We start from the raw sequence: 13,151 nt of genomic DNA, 5'->3' as shown, positions 1-13,151 counted from the left end.
TTCTGTATATATTAGTTTTTTATTTGTGCTTTCAATAATGAAGAACACTGAAAAAGATTTTGGTTCCACAAAGGCACACATGAACAGTGATATGCTGAATAAAGAGAAATACCACAGCAAATAACACTGAATTTCATAATAGAGAATTACATGTGTAAATCATGCAGTTGCATTGCAGAATAGGGAAACTTGAAAGAGTCAGGTAGGAAAGCAATCGAAAACTTAAAAAAGAGACAGGTAGGAAGGCAATCGACTGTCATTTCTTTCCGCACTCCATACATTTTTTTTTAAAATAAAGGAAGCCGGGATACTTCCTTTCCTGCATTGGCCTCATATATTCAAAAGTGCCTAGTACCGACTGAAAGCAAAAATACAATCACGAAGCAAAACCAAATAAATGCTGTAGCAATGAACACCCTACTTTTAAGTCAATTTCCCAACCAGAAGAAAAAGACCAATGAAGCCAAAACTGAGACCCAGTCCATCCTAAAGTGAATAATCACTCGACCTTAGTTGTACAGGAAGTGTTTAAGCTCAATGTGGGCAGGGATCATATCTTCCAACTCTTATGCCGTACTCTCCCAAACAGTTAGTACAGTGCTCTGCACACAGTAAGTGCTCGATGAATACGATTGATTGATGGACTGTGTGGTGAATGGTCTTGAGCAAGGAATCATTTCACTAGCAAATTATCACTAGTTCATCATCTGAGTGACATGCTTTGGATCTGGCACTCAGGAAGGCAAGACCAGTACGGACCATGGTGGCTGTAGAATGAGCTCATGGCAATGGACCATCCAGGTCTCCACAAAGAGACCACCCCCCACCATCCTTCCAGGGGAGGATACATGATCGAAAATGCTCCCAAGGAAGCCTCAGGCACCCACAGCTGTATTACTGTTAGCACTGCTATTACTATTATTCATGAAGTAATAATACTGAGGGTTCAATCCAAAAAGCTGAAAACACCGAACCTGGAGACAACATTTCAGCTGCAATTTCAGCTCCTTCAACTGAAAACATTCTCAGTGCTGGGAACTTTTACCTGTGCGTGTGACTTCTTTCTGTCCCTTTCCTTTTGTATAGTGATTATCCCAGTAATGCAGGTCAATTTTTGCTTCAGATTTGAACTGCTCCTCTCCTTTGCAATGCACACCCATTAAGTAGCATCATTGAGGATGAGAGACCCCAGACCAGCACACAAGTATTTCAGCAAGGGGTTTGGGATCACAGGAATCATTTTCCCTAAAAGATCCTCTATCACATTTTAACTGTAAACAGGGATATGTGTCGCCCAATCCACTTCACTGGAACTCCACTTCACTGGAACAACTCATGAGATCAAAGTCAGCAGTCCAGATAGAGAGGCAGACCCCCTTCCAACAATAATAAGTGCACAAGTAAATCCTTGGAAATGATTTTGTGGACCAGATATCCAAGTCCAAGAGATTTGAAACACTAGGCAGGCTTTATTTAAAAAAAGTCCTGCCTTCAGTCCACCAGCTTCAGAAACTGAGAGTTCTAGAGTGGTGCTTTGGAATGGGATCACAATTTGAAAATGAATGTTTGGAATAGACAAGATCAGCAGGAGTCAGCTTGTGTGAAAGTTAACATCTGCTTTAGAAATTTCATGCAATCTATACGGGAGTAAATCAATAAGGGAGCATGTTTCCTTCATCTATAAGGGAGCATTTTTTCTCAGCAGAATCCTACGGGTCTGGCTCAGTGCTCCAGAGTTGCACTGGGTAAAATATCACAGCTTGAAATGCTGTTGAGTAGCAGCATGGCCTGTGGAAAGAGCACTGGCCTCAGAGTCAGGAGGACATGGGTTTGAATGATGACTCTATCACTTGCATGCTGGGTGACCTGGGGCAAGTCTCTATGTCTCAGTTTCTTCATCTGTAAAATAGGGACTCAATGCCCAGTCTCCTTCCTACATTGACTGTGAGTCTCAGGTGGGGCAGAGATTGTGTGCAATGAGATTAACTTGTATCTACCCCAACACTCAGGACAGTGCTTGACAACAATAATAATATCAACACCACCATCACCTCTGGTCAGGGCATAAAGAAGAGAGAACTATCACAATCATCACGATCTTACAGTGGTTCAAAATATAGATCACAGTTAAATTTAAAAAAAAATTAAAATTAGGCTCCAGAGAGAGGGAAAAGAGGATGATTATTTGGAGGAGTCTTTTTCTCCTTCTTGTGCTATCCAAGAAGTTATCTTCCAACCATTCTGAAAAATAATCAGAAGGTTAGTGGAACCATGATTTGGTTAATGCGGGGAGCAGGAAACAACAATTATTAGACCTTTTGAGAAAAAAGAGAAAGAATGTAGTATAGATCATCAGAAGAGGTCTATATATACACAGGGGAATGGCATACTGAAGTAATTATGGCTAATTCTAAACAATACACTTTCATCTTAAAAAGGTGATAACTGAGGTCAAAATTGGATGTCTATATTTAGGTCTATGAGCAAACACTCAAATGTTTGGAGTAAAGCAATATTACTCTTCAATAGTGCTAGTGGATCTGGGCAATACTCACCATGAATTAATCTCCTTAATTTCACGTTCTTCAATTGATCTTTCTACATTTTCTCTCTTCCTTTCTGGGGAATTTTCTTTTTTCTTTTGCATTTCATTCGGCTCATTTTTCACACAACTTATTTCTGTACCTGGTGGATTCTGTCCACTGGATTCTTTCTCACTCTTTTCTGTTTTTTGGCTGGTGCCTGCTATCTGAAATCTCATTTCCTCATCAATCCCTCCCTCCTCAACTCTGTCCCTCTCACCCATCCAAGACTCCCCTATTGTCGCATCTGCTACCACTTGTTTGGACACATCTTTCACCTCAGAGGTTTCCTGGGTGACTTCTAACTCATCCTTTGATGGCATTTTTGCTCTCACTTCCTTTTCTGTTGGCAATAGTTCTTCAATTCCTGGATCACCCACTGCTTGTTCCTCTCCCACCAACCTGTCGGTAACAACTGTCTTCTCTACTCTCGGGACTTCTTTGAGCTGCATTTCCTCTTTTGCAATATATGAAGTTGAAGAGGCTTCCTTTGTAAGTATGTTTCTTTGAGCTGTTGCCTCATCTGCCAAAATCTCCTTCTCAAGTACTACTGTACTTGGCGTTCTTACTTTCTGAACCTCCGTTGCTTTACCTTCTTCGATTCTCTCCTTGGGGCCTCGATTTCCCAGTATGTCCTCTGCTTCCACTGTGGCTTGGTCCTCTGCTATCCTGCTCTCCACTTTTGCTAGCATGAGCTCCCCGCCAAATACCATACCTTGAGGTGTGTCTTTTACTCCAGACCCTTCTTCTACTTCTTCTTTTTCCTCACCAGGTATTTTGCTATTCTTCTCCGGACTTTCAAGGCATTCCCGCTCCTCAGTTTCTTCTTTATCCACCAGTACTTTACTCATTAATGGTACTTCCTCTCTAGATGGATGCTCTTCAGCTGCCAACTTATCACCTGGCTGCTTATCTTCAGGAGATTCCATTTTGCTCTCCTCCTCATGGTAAGGTTCACCGATCTCCACCGAAGCTTTGTCTGGTTGATCTTCATCGGGCGCTGTTTTTTCTTTGAAAGTTACCACTTCCAGAATTTTGGATACGTTGTCTTCTGCTGCTTCCATAACGTCATCTGTTTTTCTCAGCGACTCCCTAACTTCCATTTCTAAACTCACACCTGAAGCTTCTCTTTCTTTCAGAGATTCATCTCCATGAGGCATCATTTTCTTCACAGGTTCAGATGCAACTGTCTGTTCTGCCTCCTCCTCTGCAGAAGCCATTTCTTCTCCTTTTCCTTCCTGCTCGCAAATCATTTCTCGGGCTTTCTCTTCATCTTCCTTGTTTTCAGAGGCAAATGTCTTTGTCTCCTCCCTCTCCCCATACCCCTTCTCTTTTTCTTCCTCCTCTCTCTCACAAGCTACCTTCCTCTCCTTCTTTCCCTCAGATTCTTTCTTCCACACAGCTTTCTCTCCCTCAGTCCCTTCCTTTTCAAGTGCCTTGTCCTCCACAGCTACACCTTCTGTGGCCCACTGGCTCCCCTCAGATACAGCTTGGTTCAGAGACTGGATCTTTCTAGCAGCTTTCTCTCTCTCCTTATTGGCTTCCTCCCCCTCTGATTCTTCCTCCTTCTCATCCTCCTCCCTTTCAGATTCTACCTCCCTAAACACCCTCTCTCTCTCAATTTCTTCCATGGCAGCAGCTGCTACCTTTCTCTCAGGCACTGTCCCTTCAAAGACCTCTTCCTTCTGAAACACCACTTCCATTACGGATGGTATATACCCTCTAGCCTCATCCCCCTGTGAGACAGCCTTGCCTACAGTTTCTACCTCATCCTCCTTCTCCTTTTCTTTAGTTCCTGCTAAGTCTTTTACAGAAGCCACTTCTCCAGGTGGTTCTATTCCAATAGCTCCTAGTTCTTCCACTGGCATTGGGTTTCTTCTGGCCTTCTTCCTGTCAGATTCTGCTTCCTCTCCCTTAACTTCCTCTCCCTTATTTGTTGATTCTTCTTCATTTGCTGCCCCTGCCCCTCTCAATTTGGCTGCTGAAACTCTCTCCCCATCCCCCATAAAGGTTTCTCTATCTGCTTCAGTGATATGTGTGTCTACGTCTTTCTCTTCTGCCCACCGCCCCACAGGGATCGCTTCCTCAGCCATCTGGAGACCCGCATCTTCTCCTGCCTCTTCCCTTTCAGTGGTCACTTTTCCAACCACCATATCCTCCTTAAACGGTTCTTTCTCCTTTAGCAACTTCCCCACAGGTGCAGCTTGCTTGATGTCTTCTTCCATCTCAAGTGTGGTTTCCTCTACAACTATGGCCCCATCTGGTGCAATAAAAATAAATGAAATGTTACAAGGTGGAAGAGCATTTTTGCAAATTCTGAAACTGGGTGACAGAACTGGGTGCTTTTTGTTTACTTGGTTGAGTTATTTGAAATATTCTGGCCTGGTATTCATAGTTGCAAGCTACATCACTTTTCTAGAAATTTGATTCACTCTGCAGAAAATAAAATGTGATCTTGCAGGAGTCGTTCTACCTAAACAGAGACTTTATACTTCTACAACACCAGAGTGTTTTATTCTGCTCTTAACTTCAGCTCAGTTTAAGCTATGTTTGCATCCATTCAAATTAAACATTCAAATGGACATCCAGCAACCCTTGAAGTCTGATTGTGATGGGGATTCATTGTTCGGCTGAAAGTTGTAGGCATCCTAAGGATGCTACATACAAATTTAACATCAACCAGTTTTGTAGCTGCAGGCAAGTTTTCCCCTAAAAGATTCACTTTCATTAGAGGTCAGAGTATCTCTCATCTCCCTTCAAACACCAGTTTGCCATTAGCCAAGTAGGGTCAGCAGAGCGAAAAAAGATGCTGTGAAATTGATCTATTGACTGGCTCAATTCTCACCCAGATTCCTTTGAAGAATTCCATAGATCCTTTGCTAGTCTCTCTAGTCACTACTGGGGCACTTTAATTTGCAATGAACCTGCGATTTCTGTCTTCAGATACATTCTTTTATTTACAAACAATTTGAGCTTCTTTACTATTTGAGGTGAGAGGGGGAAAATCAACACTTTACAAAAAATCTAGACTATTTTCTTTGCTAGGTGCAGAATGGTTTCTAAGAAAGATTATCGGAATATAATCTTTTCAAACTTGGCTACCCATTTCCTTCCTCCGCAACTTGCACAAAATTAGACCAGTTCATGGTGGATGATTAAACTACTTCTTGTCAAGAACTTGGGTAGTTCGGGAGGTGAATTAACTCTTCCATACGTAGCATGGTCTCAGCCTAGAGGAGCAATGATTCTTTAAACAAACTTTCAATCCAAACGGAGACAGAACATCAGGGAAAGAGCATCTATGGATTAATTTACTCAACCAAAAGGAGCCACCCTATCCTTTTTTATTTACTGAATTAATCCCAGGGTAACAGCCAGTTAGAAGCATCTGTTCTTCAAAGAAAAGCCACATCTGGATAAAGAGCGGAGAGGCAGATACATAATATAGCCACGTCTGATAGGCAGGTATATATAGCTGTCCTTCATACTAGAAGACACCACTGATGGAGAAATCAATCCATGCATACATGTGCAACAAAAAACACCAATGTAAGATGCAAAATCCAGACCGCATTATACCCACACAAAGCCTGGGTCCTGCTAAATAGAATGATAGATGTGTATATGGTTACTCAGTTTCCTCCATGTCACTTCTGATAAACACCAGACATTCCTTTTAATGTATTCTCTAATCTACAAGTTAAATTTTAAAATAGAATATACTGGAGGAAAATATTTTCTTGGCCAATGTGAGAAAGAATAAACTGGTAAAAATTCCAGTAGAGGACATGCTACTGGCATCAAATTATATTATCATGTTAAGAGTTCACTGGAAAATACCACTAAGCACAATATGGTTTAGAGTCTAATAGATAGAAATGCACAGAAAATACAGTACGGAAAGGTTAAGGGTGGGGGAAATGAAGATTGTACAGTGTAGATTATTGTACTATCCCAAAATCTTAGTACAGTGCTCTGCACACAGTAAGTACTCGATAAATAAATTTGACTGAATGAATGAAGGATGAATATGAGAAAGGGTTATATTTGATACTTTATTATGTGGCTAACTCTATACAGCATTTGTTGCAAGGTAATGTGCATTATTACCTTATTAGGTGTTGTTTCAGCCTAGCAGTGCTGACACAATAGCTCACATCACCATGTAGACATTTCCAATACTGACCCAGGATCCAACCAAAGCACTGGGCCTTCACAGTTGCTGGTATTTATGGGTTTCTCCTCTCCAGTTAATCATTTCTTTCTTTGGCTGAAGAAGTTTCCAAGCCATGAAGAAGTTTCTGACTGTCCAAGAAGTTATTTTGATAGGAAGAGGCAATTCTTCCCCTTTAAGCCATACGTTATCTGGGGGCAAAGACTCTGTCTTGGGTTTCTGTGGTCCTTTTCCAATTACCTACTCCAGATGAGTGCATCCAGAGGGTGACTAATAATAATGTTGGTATTTGTTAAGCACTATGTGCCAAGCACTGTTGTAAGTGCTGGGGTAGATACAAGGCAATCAGGTTGTCCCAAGGAGGGCTCACAGTCTTCATCCCCATTTTCCAGATGAGGGAACTGAGGCACAGAGAAGTTAAGTGACTTGCCCATGGTCACACAGCTGACAAGCGGCCGAGTCAGGATTAGAACCCATGACCTCTGACTCCCAAGCCTAATAAATATGTTTACTACTTCTACTGCTTCTACTACAACAACTTCTACTGACACATCTAGGAACAACATGGTAAGTTAAGACACTATCACACCTGGATATGTCCATTTCATCTCCTTCCAGGTCCGGAACTGAACAGTTTTATTTCCTTATCTGAAGGCTGTGAATCTCTTTGGGACCCAGAAATGGATAAGATGGTATCCACTGTATAAACACTGGTTACAGCTCTTATCCCAGGGTCTGGTGGCGTCTTCGAGTAATTAAACCGGGAGCACCCTGCCCGTCTCGGGAGTCAGTGGTAGGACCAGTCCATCAGGCCTTGTTCAATGAACTAGGTGGGATCCTGGTAAGAAGGACTGATTTTCTCAACACCAATCTGATTGTTAAATCCACAGGGGTCAGGCTACACTGAAATTCACAAAAAATAGGGCATTCTTAAATTCACTCACAAGGAAAACAATCCCCCAGGGCTTTTGGGGGAGCAGACAGCATGGCCAAACATTAACTGTCTCCATTGGTCCAAACACTCTAAGCAGCATTTGAAGATTCAAGATGCGTAATTGGTAGACCAGTATTACCAAAAGGGGAAGAAATTATTTCTGCTTTTAAAAAAGGATTAATTCCTAATTTGACCTCCCTATCATAATCTCCGGTAATATGGAATGACTTGACTGATCAGAAGAAGCCAGTAAACCCAAATTTTTTTGTAGTAGTGGCTCAAACAGACAATAAAAGATGCCAGAATCCTTCTCTGCATAACACTATCATCTGGTGGGCAGCTTTTTTATGATCGGGCAAAGCCCCTGCTGTAAATGATTTATTGAACATCACATTTGACTCAAGAATAACCTATTAGATATCGTGATCTTATTCATGAGAGGAAAAGGAAACTGTCCAGAGAAAATGGAAGGAAGGACAGAAAGATGAGTGACAGACAGCGGGCAGAGACTTCCCTATCAGTAGCTTAGACTTCTCTATCAGTTACTTTCAGAGGAGATTATAAATGAATCATGGGCAATGATTTACCTCTAGTCGCATCATACACACTTTTCCTGAAGGTTTGCTCCTCTTCACTTGTACTGGAATTGCTGGGTACAAGCACAGAATGGGAACATTCAACCTTTCCATTTGCCTCTGCTATTTTCTCTTGAACTGCTTTGCAGTCTTCAATTTTCCAAATGGGGTGGGTTAAAAAAAATGAATAATTTCAAACAGTTTGCTTTAGAATCATGACAAAGCTGGGTTAATTCAAGCCCATTAAAGCTTAACTATAATAATGCTTTGAAGATGCATTAAGATAAAATTACCAAGCCAAGATTTCATGAAAAAAATCCAAGATGATTACTGTGAGAATTCCAAACAAAATAGATACTCATGCAAAAAAGGGCCATTGTGAGAATTTTAAACGAAAAGATATTCATGTAAAACAGGACTGCCACATCATATGCCAATAAAGGGTGATTTATCACAGTGTCCTAAAATGTTCATGCAGTGGAACGATTGGAGGCAAGACAACATTTAGCTGGAGTTTTGCTTATGCTAAAATACTTCTTTATGCTTACTTATTTCATAAACCCACTGTTTCTTAAATTCCAACTACCAGATTTGTTTTGATTATGAAGATTCTGTTGCACTGAATGGTGCACTCTCGGGACTCCCTCTAGCCAAAAATGAAAATATTCCATCTTGTTCATAAAATGGTCAAGAGAATGCTATCCATGCACGCTAATCAGCAAATATGTAAAGGTGGGTCGAGCTAACCAAATGCAAAATTTAGTTCTGGCTTTAAATAATATTTTAGCTGGCAAATTGCTAACATCAGATGACAACAAATTTCTCCTAATCTGATAAGTTAATTGCTAACCTCATACATAAGGTCCCATAGGCAGGGATCAGCTCTATCCGATTTATTGTTTTGCATTCTCACAAATGTTAGGACAATAATCTGCATACCATAACTGCTCAATTAATACCACTGATCGACTGAGCAATGGGGCAGCCATTCTGAAAGTCTGTTTGAGAAGTGAAACAGTCAGTGAGGATAAACCACCAGTACTAAAATGCCATTATACTATGAATCTGGAAATTGAGGTAAATTCAAATTCTCCTGAGGAGCTAAGATAATAGACCCTCTAGACTGTAAACTCAGTGTGGGCAGGGAACGAGTCTGCAAAGTCTGTTATATCGTACTCGTCCAAACACTTCGTACAGTGGCAAGAGCACGGGCTTGGGAGTCAGAGGTCATAGGTTCTAATCCCGGCTCCACCACTTGTCTGTTGTAGGACCTTGGGCAAGTCATGTCTGCTGTAGGACCTTGGGCAAGTCACTTCACTTCTATATCCCTCAGTTACCTCATATGTAAAATGGGGATTGAGAATGTGAGCCCCATGTGGGACAGGGACTGTGTCAGGGACTGTGTCCAACAGAGAAGCAACGTGGCTTAGTGGAAAGAGCATGAGCTTGGGAGTTATAGGTCATAGGTTCTAATCCCAGCTCTGCCTCTTGTCAACTGTGAGGCTTTAGGCAACTCACTTAATTTCTCTGTGCCTCAGTTACCTCATCTGTAAAATGGGGATTAAGACTGTGAGCCCCACGTGGGACAACCTGATTACTTTGGATCTACCCCAGTGCTTAGAACAGTGCTTGGCACATAGTAAGCACTTAATAAATACCACCATTATTATTATTACAATGTTGTGCACACAGTGAGCATATAATAAATACCAATGATTGTTGCTGCCATCCCAGCTGGAACTAGAACCCTGGCCTCCAACTTCCAGAAATATACTCCTTCTACTACATCACTCTACCTAAACCAAATAAGTGTAGATGATGTATAATGATGAAGGAGATGATGTGCCAATTCAGTACAGGATCTTTTTAAGCAGTCTTGAAATCAATTGACAACATTTAAGTCAATGTACAGTATATCATGGGAACTCAATAAATACTAAACAGGAGCAATTGAAGAAAATACGACAAAAAAGTTCAACCATGTAGATATAATCCGAATGAAGATACACTAATTGAATGATTAGAAGCAATACATTTGTTGGTCAATAATTCTGTTTTTCTTATATTTGAAGAAGCAGAAAACCAATGCAATTTGATGATTCAAAAGAGAATCTAATAACTTTTAGCTAATATGATCAAAGTCAAACTTATTTCCTATGTTATCCATCATCTATATTACCTCAAAAATTATATCTTCCCAATTCATTGCAAAAGGATTTGTACTTGCATAAATCCTGACTGAAAATTTAGTTTTCCAAAATAAAATTGAAATGATGTTGTAAATGCTTCTGTGTCAATTATCACATCTATCTCATATGATGGTATAAATCTTCTGAATCACCAAAAATTATGCATTACAACTTAATGCACAATCAAAGCTGCCTGCCATAAAATTCAGTTAAACTTAGCTTAGTAGTTTATAAACATGCTGTCATAAAGTATATTATGTATATTTATGTATCTATCTACATAGATCTAACCATATGAAGGATAGTTATATTGATATATAAATGCATACCTATCATTCATTTTCAAAGATGATGGTCTTTTAAAAGATATGCAAATAACTTTTAAAAGTTCCCCTCCAGCATTGATATGCTTGCCGAAGTTGATTTATAACTAGAACTGCCAAAATAAATCCTTATGGTGCTAAGCACAAATTAAGCAATCAGTGGTGTTTTTCATTAGAATCAAATTAGAATTCATGGCTTGAGTGACATTTCAGAGAGGTGACTGGAAAATCTTCAGGAATTCACTACAAATCTAGTATTAAAAATTTTCTCCAAATCTGGAAATACTCGCTCCATTTCACCATTTCACCATTTCACTTGAAATCCTGGTAGGTTTTTTTTTTTTTTAAGATTTGAAAATCAGACCCCTATTTTTCCCAAAAACAATGTAGATTATAGTGAACAAACTTCATATTAAATTGACTGTAATAATGTATCAGAGAAAAACATGGAAAACTCAAAGACATTTTAAACTTGCATGTGAAAGAAAATATGAATTCTATTTCAAGTTCTTAAGATAGTGGCCTGCATATAGTAAGCACTCAAATATCACTGACTGACTGACTGAATGACTGCTACTCAGTGGCTAAGGACTATATCAAAATCTCTCAGAATGGTTATCTGAACAGCCCATTCCCAATGGGAGTGAACTTGGAGGGCCTGAAGGTGAGGGGAGGGGGAAAAGGCATCCTGCAAGAGTTTTTGGAAATGTAAAATGGTTTTTCAAGGGTTTTTTCCAAGGTAGGCTTTCCCACAATTTTGTCACTGCCATGTGCCAGTGGAGTACCTAGACTGAAGGCTCATTGTGGGCAGGGAATGTGTCTCATTGTTGTATTGTATTCTCCCAAGCACTTAGTACACTGCTCTGCACTCGGTAAGCGCTCAATAAATATGATTGGCTGACTGACTGAAATCACCCCTCCCCAGACAGGACTCTGTCAGAATTCATTCAATCGTATTTATTGAGTGCTTACTATGTGCAGAGCACTCTACTAAGTACTTGGAATTCAAGAACTAAACTCACCAACACTTTCATCATCTTCCAAAGGTTCCTCCTTTTGATGCTCCATTTCAGTCAGGTTTCCCTCCAGAGCCAGCAAGACCTCATTCTCCCCTTGTTTAGACTTGTGTTCCAGAGACATCTTTTGTCCAGCTTTCCGGTTGCTCTGCTCATCTTCACCTTCACTGACATTCTTACCTTCTTCCAGCCTTGACACAGTTTCAGATGTCGAATTTTCGGCTTCGATTTCTTCTTCACATCCAACTTCATTTACTAGAGAGTCCTCAGCTAAAATGTGGACCTTTCCTGCCTGATCATTTTCTGTTGCTTCCCTAGAAAACACTCTTTCGGTCTCTTGCCCTTCGATGTCCTTTATGTGGACTTCCTTTTCTTCAGCTTCAGATTCTTCTTCACTGGTACTAACACATGGAGAACTTCTCGAAGAGATTGATGAGTCACTTTTCCTATCTACAAACAATGAAATTGGCATTATTTTTTGGCAGCATTTGATTTTACTGCTCACCCGGTATCTCATTTCCCCAATTATCCAATCATTGAAAATCAGGAATTTCTAAAGTGGTGCAGCATATTAGGCATGCTGCATTTCTGTTGAGATTTGGTATAAAGAAATCAGGAATCTGTCTGCAGAAGGAACCATACTGGTGAAAATTACCATCTTTTAGAGAAGCAGGGTGGCCTAGTGGAAGGAGCACAAGTCTACAAGTCAGAGGATTTATGTTCTAAGTCTGGTTCTGCTACTTATCTGTTGTGTGATCTTGGGCAATTCACTTAAACTTCTCTGTGCCTCAGTTACTTCATCCATGAAATGAGGATTAAGACTGAACCCCAAGTGGGACATGGACACTGTCCATTCTGATTATCTTGAATCTACCCCAATGATTAGTACAGTGCCTGACACATAATAAGATCCCAACAAATACCATTTTTAAAAAAGGGAGCCACCTTAACTCAATCACCCTAGCAGGTAGTTCTGCAACACTTGGATATAGGGCATTTTATTTCAAGTGCCTTATTCCACTTCACATTAAGATAATAATAATAATAATAATGGTATTTGTTAAGCACTTACTACATGACAAGCACTGTTCTAAGGTAATCAGGTTGGACACAGTCCCTGACCCACATGATGCTCACACCCATTCCTTGTTGTTGCAATTGACTGGAGATGAATAGTAATAATGATAATAATGTTGGTATTTGTTAAGCCATGAAGTTAAGCCATTTGTTAAGCCATGTGAAGCAGCATGGCGCAGTGGAAAGAGCACGGGCTTTGGAGTCAGGGCTCATGAGTTCGAATCCCAGCTCTGCCACTTGTCAGCTGTGTGACTGTGGGCAAGTCACTTAACTTCTCTGTG

General features: G+C 40.4%; 1 protein-coding gene across 4 annotated transcripts in view; it reads right to left on the bottom strand.

Annotated features, from left to right (window-relative positions):
• The window catches only part of ERICH3 (glutamate rich 3), a 118,112-nt gene continuing 104,961 nt past the window's right edge, over positions 1–13,151 (bottom strand). For 3 of the 4 annotated variants that reach the window (XM_029063369.2, XM_029063372.2, XM_029063371.2), the window contains 3 exons: positions 11,800–12,243; positions 8,278–8,415; positions 2,255–4,842 (listed from right to left, as the gene is read on the bottom strand). In XM_029063369.2, the coding sequence (XP_028919202.1) occupies positions 2,552–4,842; positions 8,278–8,415; positions 11,800–12,243 (2,873 nt within the window). In that variant the 3' untranslated portion in view covers positions 2,255–2,551. The other variant, XM_029063370.2, reaches the window with a different exon arrangement.

The sequence above is a fragment of the Ornithorhynchus anatinus genome, chromosome 4 (assembly GCF_004115215.2).
Source record: "Ornithorhynchus anatinus isolate Pmale09 chromosome 4, mOrnAna1.pri.v4, whole genome shotgun sequence".
Classification (NCBI taxonomy): domain Eukaryota; kingdom Metazoa; phylum Chordata; class Mammalia; order Monotremata; family Ornithorhynchidae; genus Ornithorhynchus; species Ornithorhynchus anatinus.
This window is presented reverse-complemented; position numbering and strand designations above follow the sequence as displayed.